Raw genomic sequence first — 18,560 nt, 5'->3', positions numbered from 1 at the left:
CTAAGATCAAGCTCCTTTGCAAGCTCAGCTTTACAAGCTGAAAATCATTCACTGAAATTGAATTAGAATAAATGTATTAAACAGGCTGATTTCAGTTTCCTCTCTTAGGTTCTTACATAATTGCTAGCAAGTGCATGGTACGCTCTTGGTAGGCAGTCATACCTCTTCATCTACTCTCTTTTCCTTCCTTTGCAATTTCTTGAAAGCTACTTTTAAAAATTCACAGAGATAGCAAATTATAGCCAAATCTATGCTCTGCATTTTATTCCTTCCCTCTGATTATTGGTTTAAGCTGGATATTTACACATGCCACTGCTCAGAGCCTTTCAAGCTGGCTCAAGACCAGGCAGGAGAATGGCTCAGATTACTTTAGTAATTAAGGCTATTGGAGCGCACTAGCTAATATGGCAAGTGGCTTCTGCATTCTAAGTGAAGCTTAACTGGATCTACCTCATTTTTTTCAGTGTAATTACATCTTCTGTTTCACCCTTTACACAGTTTAATATTATACCTCTTTTCTCAAGATACCATCGACTTTCATTCATGCTGCAGTTTTTCTCTGTAATTTATTTCTGGTATGGTTGTACTTTAGCACAAACTGCTCACCCGGTGTCTTCTTCCCAGGGCTGGTTAACCATTTCTTGATTCATTCGTTTCTTCTGAAAACTGCTGATTTTTCAAAACTGAATTTTGCTGCAGATCTTTCAACCTGAAATCCAGCAACTAGAATAACCAGTGTGCCATTTGGTTTCAACTATTATATGGCTTCATTTTCTTCGGTCTTTATTAAAAAAACAAACAAAAAACTCTGAACTTTATAAGGGTGCTTATAGGAAATGGGTGCTTTTGGAGAGTATATCCTGCATTGAGTAGCACACCCAGTAATTCATTTTTGCAGGTAGATGAAATGGGATTGAAAATAGCAATTATTTTTGTATTGAAATCAAAACCAGCCTGTTCATGACCTGGCTGATAGGTCAAGCAGTGAATTTGCTCTCTTGCTCCCAGGTATGACAGCAATGCTATACACTACAGAACTATAGCATTAGTCTGCCAGCAAGCTCAATGCTTGTACATACAACTGCAGAGATAGGAAAGAAGTGTTGTTTTTTTATTAGGTATGAAATGATAGTATGATATTACTGAATAAAGATATCTTTGGAAGACAATTTCCCATTTAAGCATAGAAAGCAGAAGAAACAGTGAAGGAGAGGAGCAGGAAGATGTATTCAGAATGTTTAAGACATGGTTTCTTCTCCTAAGTCACAGTGGCTGCAGAGGTCTTGTGCTTTATTTTTTCTCAGCTCTAAGCTGCTCCCAAGACACAGCTTAGCTTGCAAACAGTGCCTGTTCCCACAGTGCATTTCATTTAACAGCAAACTTCACTTGGAAACCACATCAGTCAAAGGCTAAAGCTGTATCCGTTTCAACATCATCTCAGGGACATTAAGACATCTGCCTATAACTATCGTGATCCATTAGATCAGCAGCAGAAGGACTGGTAGTGCCTACAAATGAGAGCACCTTCAGTCACTCTTGCATCCAGCTCTGAATGCGTGGATTTGAAAGACTGAACATTTTGACTAATGTTTTAGACAGTCTGTGTTATGACAGAGGAGTGACTTACGTGCCTCGGTCTCTATGGTATTTGTACCCTAATGCAATGTGATGACTTTTAGCGCAGCCCTTGCTATCTATCTCCATTTGGTTGGCAGCTTCTGGAGTGTGATGCAGAGATGCAGGAATTGCCAACAGGAGCCAGAGGGTCTGATAGATTTATCAGATTGCCCCAGTCAGAGGGAGGGGAGCTTAAATTCACTGTGCTTCCAGGCAGGAGGTCCTGACTGAATGGAAACATTCACATGCAGAATGTCTGGGCCAACAGAAAGGTATATTCTATCATTTTTGAATCCATATGACCTGTCCGTCTCTGAACTATACTCATCTTGGGCTACCCACAAAGAATTTACATCCTAGAGCATTTGGATGAGATGACAAAATGCTGTGGCTTAACATGGATAGGCAGCAAAGTTCCACACAGGTGCTCTCTCACTCCCTCTCCTCAGAAGGATGGAGGATGGGGAGAAAAGGAGAAAAGGAGAAAAGAGAAAAAAGCAAAAAGGAGTTGCAGAAAGGGCAGAACAAAAGGCACTCGTAGGTTTGAGATAGGAACATTTCAATGAAAGGAAAAATATATAAAAAAGGAAAGGCTGCATAGAAGCTAAAGAAGAAATAGCCTATTTTTGTAGTACCCATCAGTAAGAAATGCTCAGCCACTTCTTAGGAAGCAGGGCCTCAAGACTGGCTGTGGAAAGGCAGCCCTGATGCTGTGCCAGCACAGTAGGAGCCACATGGGTGAGATATCGATTCTGCTCTGCAAGTGCAAAGCACAGCACTGTATGGGCTGCTGTGGGGAAAGTTAGCTCAAGCCCAGCCAGACCCAGTGCAAAAAGTTGGAAAAAACCCACAAAACATATCAGTCAATGAATGTACTTGCGACATCTGCTAGAGAGGAGAACTGAAATGTGTACAGACATCTCCCCAGCCAAAAGGAGCCTCCTACATACATACATTAGGAAGGAACATATGTTACAGTAACTTGCCCCACCTGCCTCAGTATCCTTACGTATGGCACTGGTGTCTTTTCAGATCCCATGTAGTAAAACATGCACTTAGTGTGGCCTTGACCAACTGAAGTGCATTCTTCATTATGATAAACTTCCCTTTTAGGGAACTATTTTAGGGCACTATTTAGGCCAGAGCTGATTTTAGATAGGCAGCCATAAGTCTAGCAGAGCTGTAGGGCTTTATCTCACTGTAGGGACCAGCAGTAACTGAAAGCGCTGTAAGACGTACTGCACACAGTGCTCATTTTCTAAAACCATGTAGCTGTTGTTCTGAAAGAATTACAGAATTTGAGATTTGGAATCTTCCATACTGGGAACTGGGCTCCAATTCTGCCTTTCATTTTAATCACAGAGAAAGTATTTCCCCGTGTCTGTAAAAACCATGACAGGGCACTCTTCACAAGGGGGTACATCAATAAACATGGGTAAACTGCAGACAGTGCTGCTCATCTCCTCCCAAGACAGCCCCTTTGCAGGTAGGATGAATGCAGAAACAAAGAGGCAAATTCAGGATTCTGACTTCAGAAAGTCCTGAAATACTTATGCCGATTTTCCAATCCTTACAATTCCCCATGTTCTTCCCTGGCATCTGCTCTTTAAATTGCACATTTGGTTGTGAAAAATGGCTATTTTATACATGCACAGCGCTCAAAAGCCAGTGGGAAACTCGTTGTGCCCAGCAGTGAAAATGAAGTGCTCGAAGAACATGTCCCTGTGCAAATGAAATGAGCGCTGAGCAGCCTGTGTACGCTGGTTGCTTAGTGACAGGCTGTCCTTCAGTCCTGCTGCTGCTGCCCCGCTCCTCTGGGACTGCTATCGCAGACCTGCTTGGAAATGACATGTTTGGAGAGGATGCAGGAGGCGGTGGTTCTATTTTTTGTGTGGTATTAAATGATTAAACCTTTTCTATTGAATTAGCCTGCTCTTCACAGAACTTAATGCTCTTCTGGAGCTCCAGAGAACTCAGAATTCAGTGGAAGTGGAAAGGTTTCCCTTCTGTGGGGAATAAAAACAATGGTTATCACTTCTCTCCTAATGACAGTGTCTGTGCTGTAATTTCCATATGTAGTTCTCAGAAGCTACACAATGGATGTTATTTCTGTGAGGTAAATGCTGGAGTACATAACAGAGCTACACTGGGAGGACATGTCCAGCCACGTTTACACCAGTAAAGCCCTTAACAAGAATGTGTCCAGGCAGTGGGTGGCATTATGCTCCTCTGTTCTCAAACACCAGCTACCAAGCAATCCAGCTGGACTGTCCAAACAAGGGTTTGCACAGCTGGCTGGGTTGCGATGTCGGCATTTCACTTAGGTATATCTGCAGAGTGCAAGAGCAGAAGCACACAGATCTCCAGGTTAGAGATGACATCAGCTCAAGATGAGATCATAGAATAGAATCATAGAATCGTTTGATTTGGGAGGGAGTTTTAAAGGTCACCCAATCCAAATCCCCTGCAATGAATAGGGACGTCGTCAGTGAGGTCAGGGTACTCAGAGCCCAGTCCTGGCTGTCCTTGAATGTCTCCAGGGACAGAGCATCCTGTTCCATTGCTTCACTACTTTTATGGTGACAACAGAGTAAAAAGGTTATGACAGCAGTGCCAGTGTATTGGTCATTAAATACATTTTCCAACTTTAGCTTTTATTATTCAAAACTCTTTGCAGAAACAACTGAAAGAGCTTCTGTTTAGACAAACAGCAGAGACGATGCTGGTCAGTGTCTGAGTGGGTTTAGTATTGCAGATAAATGAGGTGTTTTAGTTCCGATGTAACACTGTGCTGATACATCTGACTCTTCCAAGATCTAAGCTGTCAAATTGCTGCGGAAGCTTCATGGCTGCAAAAGCTGAGGATGGTGCTCACCAGTTGGTCTCTCTATTAGATCTGCCACTGCCATCACAGTTGTCACTGCAATTTATAGTGCAGAGGTGGCCAGGGCTGCTGATGCCTTTGGCAGCGCACTGCATTGCTCTGTGACCACTAGCCCAGCAGGAGTTCTGATGAATCACACAGTGGTGAAAGCAAACAACACGTTCTGTGCCAAATTCCTGACCACTACTGTGTTCTCTGACACATCAGCCAAGCCTTAATGAATTCTCACTTATTTCCAGGTTTCTAAAAAATGGTGAATTTTGGAAGCGAAATGGTGTTCCAAATTAAAACAATATATATTACTACCTTTCAGGTGATATCATTATTTTCTGAATACGTTAAAATTGCAATTCTGCAGTTAACCCTTAGCATGCAGATACATCAAAGAGCACATGTCTGATTCTCAGTGTGATGGGCACAAAGCCACTTCCTCAATTGGATGCATTTTGCCTTTTGAGGCATTGCCACTTATCACAACAGAATCACAACACAACCTTCTATTTCACATCAACTTGTACACAATCATGAAGTTGTGAATAGCATTTGTGCAACGCATTGCAGGTACCACTGGTTGCAATTTGCAGTGCATTAAGCGGAGCACCAACTAGTAACTGCAATTTATACATAGAGCACTTATTTAATATTGACTGGAATGGATTTTCCTGTGGTAAGTGACGCAAGTGGCTGCTGTCTGATTATGGCCGGGGCTGCAATGTCAAAGTACAGTGGGGCTGAACTCCTGCTGCTGAGCACTGAGAATTGGTAGTGAATGTTTTACACGTTTATATAATTCACTGTTTGGTGAATGGTTCTTTTGTCTCTAGTTAGACAGCATTTTTAGGAACAGAAAAGCTCAACACGTTTCACCATAGTTGTTCTTCTAACACATTTGCTCATCTCTGTGGTGTGTTCCTAAAATTTCCTGTGGGCATGGAACACCACCACTTGGGTCACTTCACATTCAGTGCTGATTTTCAAGACAAGTGTTATGGGGAGGCCCTGTCACTAATCTATATATTTTTGCAGGGAGTTAGAGTGGTAGAGCTGGGTTGCTCTACTCCCCAGTTAGTGGCACCTCCCACTAGAGAGAATGAGCCTGAATAAGTGAGAAAAAGTAAACGGCACTTCATCTCAGCATGACAGGAGATGACAGTTACTGACACCAGCATTAGTGTCTGCTGTGGTCCCCATGATACCGAAATGCACCTAATAGCAGATTATGGCTGCTGCAACATCATGAGCTGGAGGATGAAGACAGGGAAGGTTAGTGCAGAGGGAAGATGGATAGCTATTAAAAACTTCCTGGTGTCCAACCTACTCACCAGGACTTCCAAAGGCTTAATAAGATTGTGGTAGGAAGCAGGTACATTACCTATAGCATTACCTACAGTCCTGCACTGCATAGGTGAATTAAAACCACACTTTACTGAAGCTCAGTCTACCACAAGTGCAAAAAAAAAGCTTTAAGTAGAAAACAAATAGTTTAACAGTCTGAATTTATGGCAACGATTACAAGTTTTTTATAACAGTCACTGGCAAGTCCTCTTTAAAAAAGCCCTCTATTCAGAGACAACCTTAAGTGCAAGTTTAGGCACTTTCCTACTATGTACTTGACTACCATGAGAGTCTAAAAGACCTGATTAATGCTAGGCTAATTTTTGGTCTTTTCTTGGCTTTTCTTTCTTCTCCACTATTGGCTCAGACCAACAAAATTGTTTCATCTCAGCTTGAATTCTAGACCCCTTCTTACATATTTAAAATTTCAAAAACAGTTACTGATGCAACACCACAATTAAATTAAACTACCCATTTCTAGCTTGGAGCCTCTCATACGGTACGTAAAGAATCAGTATAAAAATCAGCTCAGAATATAGCATGTAGGGAACTGTACCCTAGACAATACTTGCTTCTCACACACTAAATCCTTTTGCTTTTGAGCTGCTGGGCTCGCTGGTTTCTCCTTGCTGGTCACTGCACATTTTAGGATTAAGGCAGAATTCCCACTGCTCACTTCTTTTGAAGCTGTTAAACCTTTGCCCCACAGCAGATGGTGCTTCATATGTTAGGACTTTACGTTTTAGAAACATCACTCTTAAGAACCCTGTCATGGTACAGAAGAAGGGATCACAAATAGTTCATTTCACCTGGGTGGAAGCAACACGAGCTTTTCTATATTTACACTTGCAGTAAATTATTCTGATAATCTACTGTGAATTAATTAATAGAAATAAGAAATAAAAAATCATCCAACAAAAACCTAAACAACTCACATACAGCTCTTTATTTAAAAGCCATCTTCTGCATTGCAGATTTACTTTGGACACTTCCTACTGCCTCAGCTGAAGCCATGCAGCCAGAAAGGAAGCAATTTGCACTGCAGAAGTCACTCCTCAAATGTTAAATGAAGAAAAGGTTGAGAGTTTTATTCTAAAAGGTGCATCACACACAGGATCAGATATTGTTGCCAGGGCTGGCTTCCTTTATTGCTTTGAGTAAATCCATATTTGATGCATTAAGGATGGATTGGGTTACTCCTAAGTGGAAGTAGGTCAAATTATCTTTAACCACAGATCCCTCACTCATACATAGGACTGAAGAAAGCACTATAGATCCTTTCATATATTGTTTTTTAATCTTTTTTATGTTCAATTGCAGGGCAGTTCATAAATTGACTTGCAGTTAATGCATAATGCCATCTAGTGGAAAAATTAACGAGTATGGGTGCAACAAGTTTGTCTAGATATCCAATGGAATGTCAGTCTAATTGGTGTCACAGCCACTTGTCAGTTTTAATACTGATTTAAATTTAAAGCAAAAGAACCATAGCTTAATTTTCAAAACCTCCATAATAAAAGATCTTCACCAAATTTAAATATAATCCAAAGACATTTAATCCCAAAGCGCAAGAGAAGTAAATCTTGATCTCAGTGAACTTGCATACGCGGTAATTGTAGGATATGAAACAGGCAGAATTCTTTTCTGTTCTAATTTTACTTAAGGATTGAAGTTCTTGATCAATAAAATGACACCCATTTCAAGCCGGTAAAGGAGAGAATTCAAAGAAGTTTGCTGACAAACCTGTGGTTCTGGAGAGTTCCAGACTGAATGATCATCTGCAGAACTATGAGGTCACTTTTCTGTGCCCTTAAACAAATAAAAGTCAGAAAGAAGACAGTGAAAAAGTGCCTAAAAATCAAATGTATTCAATCTAAAGGAAATAGGCTGGTCTTAAGTAGAATAAGTGGCCAGGAGAAGCTACTTGCATCAGATAAGTGATATACTCCAATAATAATAACATTTCTAAAATCAACATGAAAGGAACAGTGGAAGAGGAGTTGGCCGTCAGAACTGTATCGTTCATAAAAGCATAGCACCTGACATTTATTGGTGAATTAAATCAGTCTCCAAACCTCTGTGTCATTCTCTTTTGATACTGTTCAACTTAGAATTTACCAGGTAAAGGCTTAAGAAGCCTTTATTTTATTTGAATCCCACAGATGTAGACAGGAAGGACTCGGTGGAGGTTGCTTAGTTCAGCTCTCTCTGAGAAGGTGTGTACAAACTTTCCAGCACAACGGTGTGAAAATCAAAGTGAACACCTGTGTCTATTGAAGTGTAGCTGGATCTTGATACTGAAAATTCATGTAGTCTTGATTGTGAAGAAGGAGAAGCTGCCTGTGTTACTATATAATTGCACAGCCCTTTATTTTTAGGGCACCATTGACAGCTTTACAGAAAATCCAAAAAAGGCAGAAAATGAATTTTGTCATAATCTGACTCAGTTATATGACTGACACCTCCCTCTTCCTTTTTGGTTATGGGACAGCTTCCTTGTGGCAGGTGTTAAAAGTCTTACTGACATTTCCATCTCCGAATGGCAATTGCCTTTACAGTTTAATTCTACTGATTGCTTAGAACGGCATTCATAGTTAAGGTGTGATTAACCCTTCTCATTCTACAGAGAAAAGAGCTTCTTCAGCTTACACAGAAGCAGTTCTTCCTTGTAAAGTTAGAAAATGTTGATAGTCATGTGAAACTTCATACCACTGCTACAAGCAATAGAAAACTTTTAGTATGCTTATTAACGAATAAGCTTATTAATCAATTACCATCACGTGTCAATACCCACAGCACATCAAACAGATCCACTGTTTTTGCACATGGAAAAAGGTTTAGCTGCAATAGAGAAGACATTTTTGAATTCCACACAAACTGACTCCTGTTTATTCATACTTGAAGAATGCAGTGAACTCTGCAATTCATGCTCTTAAAATCACAGAAAGGATCATCCTGTCTTCTGTTCTTCCCATTGCCCACTAAACCTTTTATGTAATGAGAGAAATGATGAATATACTGTGAAAATCAAGGATGGACAGACCTATTAGATTGCTCCATCTGCTGTTGACATTACTTTTGCTTAGCCCAATAATAATCCAAAAATTAGTACCCAAAAATGTCATGATTTTATCTACACTGTCTGACATTAGAATTAAATGTTCAAACTCCCAAAGTAGGGAGGCATATCGAAAGGAGTGGGCATCAGCTTTGAAATAGGGCAGCAGACCCCAATCTGTAATAAAAATGTTTTGTGGTTTCTGTGGTTCACTTCACATGGGGTTTAATCATATAAACTTAATGGAAAATTGGGAAAGATACTGGAGGTATGCACATATGTTGGAAATGTCATTAAGAAGTATGAATTATAATGAAGAAATTATGAGTCATTGAATAAGTTTATTAGAAAATTAGAATGATTCTCCTCCCTAGGAATTTCCTAGTTTTCTGTTCTTCTGTTCCTTGATGCACAAATTAAATCTCATCTGCTGATAATCATGTCATTCATTAGGCTGTGGTCAGAATCTCGCTGGAAGATTCAGCTTCCTTTCCTTTCCATCCCTCTTGTACTCTTGTGGGTATTATCAATGAAATGCTCCTTCTGCCAAGTCAGCCAGTTTCACTCCATTCACTGGAAACAAAGTGTCTGCAGCGATGTAACACAGTTGGGAACACTGGTGCACAATCTTTCAGGACTGAACAACATTTATCTGGACAAAATGGTAAGTTTCGCGTTTGTAGATAAACCTTTGGTTTCCCATATTTGCATAAAAATTTCAACTCCAATTTAAAACAGCTTTTAAAATACCTTTAAGATGGAAAACGACCACTGTGAAGAATATGTTTCAAGAGCTTTAGATTACTGCAAGATAACGTATATTGCACGGTGTGTTTTCGTTCTTCCTTTGTTGCAGCAATGGCTTTTGTTAATGCTGGTGGCTCCTGCTAGCTTGGGCACTTTTAGCAAATATGATCCTGCAACATCATATAGAAGAGTAGGTGCTTATGTGAGGTGTCATCAAGTACTTACCAAGGTCACACACGCTGTATTTGCTGGGAATCATATTATAGGCACACTTTCATAGCCTGAAGGAAGCTATCCAGTTATTATTTTCTCAAAGCAGCATTTTGATTATATTTGATCCAAGTTAATAATCAGTCTAAAATTATGGAGGTACTGCACAAGATGGTGAAGAATCTACAAAAAGATGAAGGGAGATAGAGTGGGCCTGAAGGAAAAATCACAGATCTGAGAGTGATCTTTCCTTTACTCAGAAGAAAGAAGGAGGAGGGTTAGAAAGGAAGAAAGAATGAACCACCACCACTGCAAACAACCAGAGCAGAACCAGACCACAGACAATCCAGGTAAAGACAAACAGAAGTCCTCTCCATTGTTTCTGGTTGCTGTGGTGCAAAAGAGCTCCGTTTTGTTTGAAACTGTCTTTTTATGGAAGCCAAAATGCTGTGGAAATTGCAGGTGGTTCCAGCAGAGAACAAAATTCTGTGAGTGTGTCTTAGTCTTGCAGCAGCTGCAGCATTTGGCATAGTGTCAGTCTACTCAGCCTGAACCCAGGGAGATGGTTTCCTTCCTTTTATTTTGCTCTTGTTGTTGTTCATATCCAACAAGGGGATATTTGAGGGGCCAAGAAATAATATTACATAATTATTATGATCATTTCTCTTAATTGACTTTGTGTACACACTTGCTACACAAGAAGTACAACAGAGCTGGAAAATCAGACTCAGGCCTATAAACCCCCAACCCTACTTCTTTATCCAATGGAATAATACTTTGGGTGAAGGAGCTGACGTGAAATAGCAGGCAATGCTGGAAAGGAAGCAGTTTCCAGCTTTGAAGGTATCACAGAATCACAGAATGACCCGGGTTGGAAGGGACCTCAAGGATCATGAAGTTCCAAAACTACAGTAGTCTTTCTGATTTTTCATAGTTAGCTTATATAAATAATTGCCCAGTCTGAAAGCCTCTCTATTGTGGAGCTGCTTAAAATAGTGACTCTGTATTTGTTAAAGGCTGAGTACATCATTTCTCACATGTTTCAAAGTACTGAATAGAGTAATTTAAAGGAAACACTAATATTCTTCGCAAGCCTCATATTCTTTGCTATAGCATGAACACTATAGCATTTATCCAGAGACAGCTGCAGGCCATGCCAGTCAGTAAGAACAGCAGCTGAGAACATCTGAGAAAAGAAAAAGGGATATATTAGAGTAGGAAATTGTGGTGAGGTCTTCCTGGCTCCTTGCTTTTCCCCCCTCAGATCATTTGGAAACCTACTGCTTTAACTTCCTTGTAAAGAAGCTGAATTAGGAATCTCCAGGCACTTTCCTCTTGGACCATTTCTGTAAGTTATAAAAATGCTAAAGTAGCTTAGAGAGACTTACAGAAAGGGGGTATTGTTTGATGAGAGTTGTTAGTCTACCTCCCATCTATGCAAGGAACGGACAAGTCTCCCTAGAAGAGAAAGGATCCTGCAGTAGTTGCATTAGGGAGCATTAAACCCACTGCAACAACTTCAAGGGACTGTATGCACTCCTGATGGAAGCATCCCTCCCAGCAGTTCCTGTATCCCTGCCAGATCCTGAAAAGAGATCTGGCCTCAATCCCTTGTCTCTCACCAGGCTACAGAACTGCTTCTGCTCACTTAAGGATCTTCGTTTCTTTACAAACACATTTTAAGTGACAGAAGTGGCAATTACTTTTGAGGAAATAAAAAAAAAGACATTTTCTACTTTGCATTCCTACCTTACATATATAAACGTACAGATCTTTCCTCATATCTTGGAGGTTCAAATGTCACCAAACCTCTCTGAATAGCCCCGGGATCACAAAGCAGGTTGGGAGAGCGAAGGATGATGATGAAAGAGGCCTGAAGACTTCAAAAATATTTCCTAGGAACAGTAAACCATTCACAAAGGAATCGAGAGATGATTATGTAAAGAGCCAACACCAGGCTCTCTCACCATGACAGCCAACCCCATTCTATACAGTTATCTGAATACCAGCCAGTTTCTATATTAACAACTGCTGTCGCTTTCCTTAATGTTAACTCATATTTAATGTTTCTAATAATTAATATTTAAAAATATATATGCAGTTGATTCTGAAGATTGCCACACAGGATCAAGAGGTGTTCAAAGGGAAAATGAAGCCATTAAGCCATTGTAATGTTCCACAAACCATTCCCAAATTGGCATTCCTAAAGCACTGCAAAAACTAGTTTTTTTTAAGGCAAGATTATAAAATCATACTCATACGTTTGCATAACCACTAGCTTCCTCCTGGCCTTTCCACACTACCCAAATCTGCTGATTTGTCAAGAGAGAAAGACAACCCCATCTTTATTTAACATTCTAGAGATCATATACACATATATCAGTGGAGTACTTGGGCTGCAATGCCTAATGGCCTTCTGATATTTTCTGAGATGCAAGTCCAAGCCCAGTGCAGCTCCAGAATGTATCTGCATGCTACTGAGCACGCAATGGGAGCTGTGCTAGCATGGAAATCGCTTCTGTTTATTTGCACCTCTCGATTTAGTCATTAGAAACCAGCAGAGAAGAAGAAGATAACAGCTCTGGCACGGATCTATCAGTAACACTTTCTATTTTTTCCACTTCTATCCTCCCAAGGCTTTAATTTTTTTCCCTCTGTTCTGCAGCCCTGGGAAGGGCAGTGAACTGGGAGCACCTCTGGGTGCCAGCAAGTCTCCAGCTCCAACCTCTCCCTTCCACGAGACCTATGTACCATTTAGGGCAGGTTTTAGCCTAACGTTGTTAACAAAGGACAGTCGGTACAACAGAATTTCTGCGTCGTGGGGTCTGGAGAAGGGCGTGCGTGGTGAAACGTGGCTCCGGAGGGCGGCCGCCTCATCGCTAACCTCGACACCTCCGGGTCGGGACCGTGGAGGAAGGCAGAGCCCTCCATGGAGAGGGCAGGCTGGAGGGGCTTCCGCTCCCTCGGCCGACCACCTTAATCACGCCCACGGTGCTGGATCCACCTGCAGCCCCCAGCTGCGGCCGCTCCGAGCAGCTGAACGCAGCCCTGCCGGCCGCAGAAGCGATTCCCGACCGCCTCGAGGGCAGCCCCGCCGCACGCGACGGAACGGGCGCGGGACAGCCCCCAACGAGCCGCTCCTGAGTGGGGAGGGGACGGGAGGGGCGGGGAGGGAACGGGAGGCGGCACCGCTTTCCCACCTGCCCCCCCCGGCGGTGTCGAGGTTAGCGATGAGGCGGCCGCGGGGAGCAGCCGGAGGAGTTGGTTCTCTCCCCGTCTCCCTGATGCTTTGAGCCGGAGTCTCCTCCCCGCCTCCCCCCGGGCTCACACCCGGGCTGGATGCTCCGCTCGCTCCTCGCTCCGCAGCCTCCACCCGATCCCCGCGAGCCATGGAGCCGCCCGCAGCCGCCCTGGACAGCACTCCGGACCCCGCCATCGTGCAGCCCCCCGGGAGCAGCCCGCCCGCGCCCCCCCGGGAGCAGCAGCAGCAGCATCAGGAGCAGCTGCGGATCGGGGACAGCGGGCAGTTCGGCGACGGCCCGGAGGACAGAGGTGAGTCCTTCGCACGGTTCCCCCGGGACTCGCCCCGTCGCATCCCCGCTCCGTTCCCTCCGCACCGGCGTCCGCGCATCGTCCTGTGTCCTCCCCGCTGCCCCGGCTTTCCCTTTCCGAAATAATGTTACAAACTCCCTTCGCGGCCGTTCCCAGCCCTGACCGAAACTTGCTGCACGGGAGGAGCCGCTCAGCTGCGGGGCGGGCAGGGCGCTGCGGTCCCGTCACGGCACTGGCTCTACCCCTAACCCTGGAACTGCTGTTATTTCTTTATTTACCGTCCGTCCGACCAGCGACGGGAAACTGCCGCCTCGCAGACCGTGACAGTTCGCTTTTAGCCTGAAACGCGCTGATTTTGGCCGCTGTTCGCTGTGTGTGTGGCGCTTGGCTTACCTGCTGCCCCCTGGGAGCACCGCCAGCTGCCGTTGTAACCCTCCTCCGTAATGCCTCCATCACGCCTCCAGGCTCCCGTTTCACGCTGTTTGTCTCCATTTTTATTCACGTACCAGCCTTTGCATCTCTTGCATTTTCCCCCTCTCTTTCTCTCTTGTTTTTTCTTCTTTAAGCATCCCAAAGTCACTTCCACGCTCCCATCACACACATTACCCCGTATCTCCCCTTCTTCCCCCATCTCTCCAAACTCCTGTAGTGTTTGCTTACATCCCCTAGGCATGGAGTAGGGCAGCAGTGGGGAAGAGCAGTCACCATCTTCCTGGCAGGTTTCAGGGCCATCCGCTTCCCAGCGGTACCTGACTGTGGCAGCCAATGGTGCAGGACAGACATCTTGACTGGGGGCAGCTGGAAGCTTTGGTTCTGTTTCAGATCGTGGGCACCACAGGTTTTGGTTGGGGTTCAAATGTGGATGTTTGAGCGCAGAAATTCTTAATTTGTGCCCAGAGTGACAGAGCCAAAGATGAAAGCTGGCCATCTTGGTGTGAATTCCTATAAGGGAGAATCCGATATACATAGCCTTATCTCTGCCTTGGAGTGAAAAGAGACTAAAGCTGCCGATTCTATTTCTTTCTCTGTGTTCACACTCTCTCAATGGCCTTTGCAGTATCTTTTTCTCATCGCTTTTCCTGTAGTCACCAATTCCATCTACGAGCACAATTCCCAGTCATTAAAGAGGAAATCCTGCTATGCTTTTTGCAGGTTGTCCATATTGAAATTGTTACAGTCTGTCCTTTTAGACTGTACTTTTCTAATGATCCTTTCCTATGAATCATAGCAGATCCAGTTATAGAGATGATACTTCCACGTTTGCTAAAAATAAAAAATAACCTCAAATTCAAAGCAAGATATTTGCTCTTTAAGACCCAGATCCAAAATGAGTGGTGATTTTTCAGATAGGGTCTTTTTAATGTCTTAGATGAACAATTTTCTATTTGCCTTCTCCCTTCCACAAATTCTGTCTTGACATTTTAAAATGATCTCTTAGCCAAACAGAAAAGTACTTCTGGTAAGTCAGCATATGGTAAAGAATATCCTAGAATCGCTTCACAAATATGCCAAGCTTGTGTTCTGCAACTGTTAGGCAGGTTTTTTTTCTCCTTCTGATTTTTTTTTTTTTTTTTTAAAAAGAAAATCTGCTGATATAGGAAAGTACTGGAAAAAAAATAAAAAAATCCAGCGGGTTTAACCAGCTCATCGTCTCTTCTTTACCTTGAGGATGTCTCTGTGTTAAATAAAATATTGGAAGTGAAAATATTCAATGTGTCAATTTTAGGTTGGAGGAATCTTAGCAGTAGGTATTAGCTTTTCATTGTTGTTGCAATGCAGATGATACTGAAAGAGTGTCTTTCAGCCTCCAACGGTTGCTTAAAATTTGTTTTCTTATGGTCAGTGGAAAAAAAATATGGAGGTTTACCTGGTGAATTGTGTTGTCGTGTGTCAAGTAACGAGCTGGTGCTGATTTGTAATATGCGAATCATGCAAAGGGTTTGGCAGTGATGTGAATGAGTTTGTATTATTTCATGCCATCCCTTAGGACACTCCCAAGAATAACACGATCGTTCTAAGGGATGAAAATGTTAAATACGGAAAACGTATTTGAATTCTTACAGGAAGGAAGGGATCAGCTCTCTGATAGCTGGAATATACCAGCCATTTTGAGGGAAACACACACACACAGCAAAAGTGGTTCTGTTTTATGAGGATCGCAGTCTCTGTCATACCGGACACGTGCTCGACATATGAATAGTAATCAGGAGTTCTATGCTAGCCATGGGGCTTATTATTCATTTCTCTATTTAATTAGGATGCTATTTGATTTGTAATTATCAACTGTGTATGTTGGTCTTCCCAGGTAATAGTGAGCAGTAGCCGTGAACTGTAGGATGTCTTTAAACCACCTCGTTTTCATTCCAACAAGATTTGGGCCTTAATTTAGAATATTTGAACTGGGGAGAGGGAAAAAAGGGAAAAAAAAAAACCCACAAGGGTGAGAAGGTGCTTTTAGCATGATTATGTTAGTAAAAATTAATCCTTTTTTTTCAAGATCTGTTGTTAATGACCTCGTATCTGATAGCAATTAAACTTTGTATTGTTACACGTACTGACAGAATATGGGTGAGACATTGCAAAAATACAGATACATTCCTGTGCACAAGTGTAGGAGACGATGCAAGAAATGGCTGTGCAGTACGGTAAAGGACTCGGACCTTTCAGAGTCATCTGGTAGGTTTCAGGAATTAGATGAAGAACTCGAATAGTAAGCAGCAAACGTTATTTCCTAATAGGCCTTCAGAATTGGCTTTTGTTCAGAAGGAGGGCAGGGTGCAGAACAAAAAGCAGGTAGTATTTTGAATTTTCAGAAAATACAGGAACAGCATTAAATTAAACTCTCCCAGTTTCTTTCTGAACTCTCATAGAGAAGCTCTGTCCACTTTCCTTGCAGGAATAAAAATGTGTAAAACATTTTTCCAAGATGGAGTGAATGTGCCCAACAGGGCTTGGATTAGAACTGGTCATTCTGACAGGCTTGAAATGGTAGAATCAAATCTGGTGGCTGAAATTGTTCCTGCCCTTGGATGCCTGCCCCTCACTGACACACACTGCCCCTGAGGCAGAGATGGCTGATTCACTTCTGCACTGATTCCAAAACCAATGTAGTTTACAGCCAGCGTATTACAGTCAGCTGAAATTAATATCTGGTAACGTTAATGAACTGAGTTAAGCATGGTGTAGATTCAGGAGTATGCCCATAAGCAGATCGGTTATCTCCACCCTCAAAATGGCAGTAGCCATCAGAGAAAGGCTGGAGATAAAACTGGGGAAGGTGAGGATATTACCAGCTTCAGCTGTTAGATTGTAATCTGCTGCTTTGTCTGCCAGCGCTCCTATTCTCTCCCCCTTGCTAAGATGTGACATTAGAAGAAAGACTGCATTATTAAGCTGGTGTTGTGTACACTGGGGGCAGGCAAGATAGTCATCTGAGAAGAGCCACCCACAATTTCTGGAGTAATTTATTAACAAAGTTAAAAATCATCGCGTCTTCTCTTACCAGCTGAGCAGATTTGAGCTAGGACTTGCTGGTGAAAAAGAAGAGTTTGTGTGTTTTAAATGAAATAAGTATCTTAAGCAGGAAAGAATCTGAATGGGATAAACAAAAGACAAATCTGTTTGGTTATGAATGCATCTCAAAAAGTGGCTTAAAACTCAAGCCGAGAGAACAAAAGCCAATTAAAGCAAATTGATTTTATTTTTTAACTTGAATTCTCTTCTGCTATTGAAGACAAGTGGGGGGAAAAATCCACAAACTGAAAATATCCTTAATGAGAGAAAGCAGTCCTGTTTGCTTCTGTTAGACTTTTATCCTGATTGCAGTAAGGCCAGAATTGTTCTTCAATCTGTCCCTAATTCAGCTTCTGGATGGGGGTGTATGTGGGAAGGGCACTGTGCTTCAAGGGGTCTTTTCAATTGTGATAGCTTTGATTCTGAAGAGTGCCTGCTTCTACTTTGAGCAATATGCTCACAGTATTTCCGTGCATTGGAAGGGTACTTCTCAGAGACTGTCAGACCTGCATTTTTCTCCTATGTTAATTATGTTCAGGATCCTGAATTGCAGAAATGATTTTTGATTTCAGTGAGTGTAGCCCTTCATTGTGTGGATGTAAAGGTGGAAAACATAGTGATGTGAATTTCTGTTCACTGCTGTGCAGTTGCAGTGCTCTTTTAAGTGACTGAGGTGCGGGCTTTGTCTCCTGTGTGAAATAAGAACAGCTTCTGTGTGCTTTGCTTGCTTACTCATACATTTTTGATGGCTTCATTCACCTAACCATGATCATGTGAGGAGGGTTTGATTCTCTATTGATTCTAAAAGTAATATAGAACGTGAATGTGAGATTTAGGTCTGAACTAACACAGCTGTACCTTTAAAAAGAGCAATGTATTGTTCATACCCTCTTTGCTTATTGCTTATCAGGTTTACTAGAAAGCAGTACAAGGCTAAAACCTCATGAAGCTCAAAGCTACAGAAAGAAGGCATTGTGGGTTTCCTGGGTCTCCATTATTGTCACACTGGCTCTTGCAGTGGCTGCTTTCAGTGAGTATTGGGAATGTTTTAAATCTTCACACCTCTTTCTGTTTTCCTTTTTATTTTTATTTTTTAAATATATATTTTAATTTATTTTCCTTTTATTCTGTTGGGTTCTCAGAATTTCTCAGAATCTTTATGGAGGCTTTCTCATGTTTCTTTTCTTTGTGACTGCTGACAAGGTTTCTCCCTAGGCTGCCTGTGTCTGCATAGTGCTTATGAATTAGTAAAACTGTTGGTTTTTTTCTGCAAAGAACAAGGTTGTTGAAGGTCGGAGGCAGATACAGGAGATGTTGATTCCTGTTAGCATTTATGCATGTGAAATTGTTCATTTTATGGGGCAGTGTAAAAAATCATTATGCAGTGAATTGCCTTTAACCAAAGGGGTCAAATAAGCCCTAATCCACCTGGGGTTCATAGTTGCAACACTGTAAGAAAGATTAATGAATTATAAGGAGGAAATATGCAATTTTTTGTACACCAGCCTATTCTTGAAGACACTGTTAATCTGGAGGAGCAATGCCAGGCTCTTGTTAAGCTGGTGGTTTTCTATAATTCTCAGGATATTTGTCTGTTTTGCCTTTACATGAAGAATTAAGGGGGAAAAAAGCCCAACATGTGGA

At 42.1% G+C, this 18,560-nt stretch overlaps 1 protein-coding gene across 3 annotated transcripts in view; it reads left to right on the top strand.

Annotated features, from left to right (window-relative positions):
* Positions 1–18,560, top strand: part of TMEM163 (transmembrane protein 163) — a 95,667-nt gene that overhangs the window by 3,019 nt on the left and 74,088 nt on the right. Inside the window, exons 1-2 of one of the 3 annotated variants that reach the window (XM_015868890.2) lie at positions 10,743–13,403; positions 17,827–17,946. The exons of 1 other annotated variant lie outside the window; for it this stretch is intronic. In XM_015868890.2, coding sequence (XP_015724376.1) covers positions 13,241–13,403; positions 17,827–17,946 — 283 coding nt within the window. In that variant the 5' untranslated portion in view covers positions 10,743–13,240. Of the gene's footprint in view, positions 1–10,742; positions 13,404–17,826; positions 17,947–18,560 lie in introns of those variants that run through there. One more of the 3 variants, XM_015868892.2, reaches the window with a different exon arrangement.

The sequence above is a fragment of the Coturnix japonica genome, chromosome 7 (genome assembly GCF_001577835.2).
Source record: "Coturnix japonica isolate 7356 chromosome 7, Coturnix japonica 2.1, whole genome shotgun sequence".
Taxonomy (NCBI): Eukaryota; Metazoa; Chordata; class Aves; order Galliformes; family Phasianidae; genus Coturnix; species Coturnix japonica.
The sequence above is the reverse complement of the archived record's forward strand: the minus strand, read 5'-3'. Positions and strand labels throughout refer to the sequence as shown.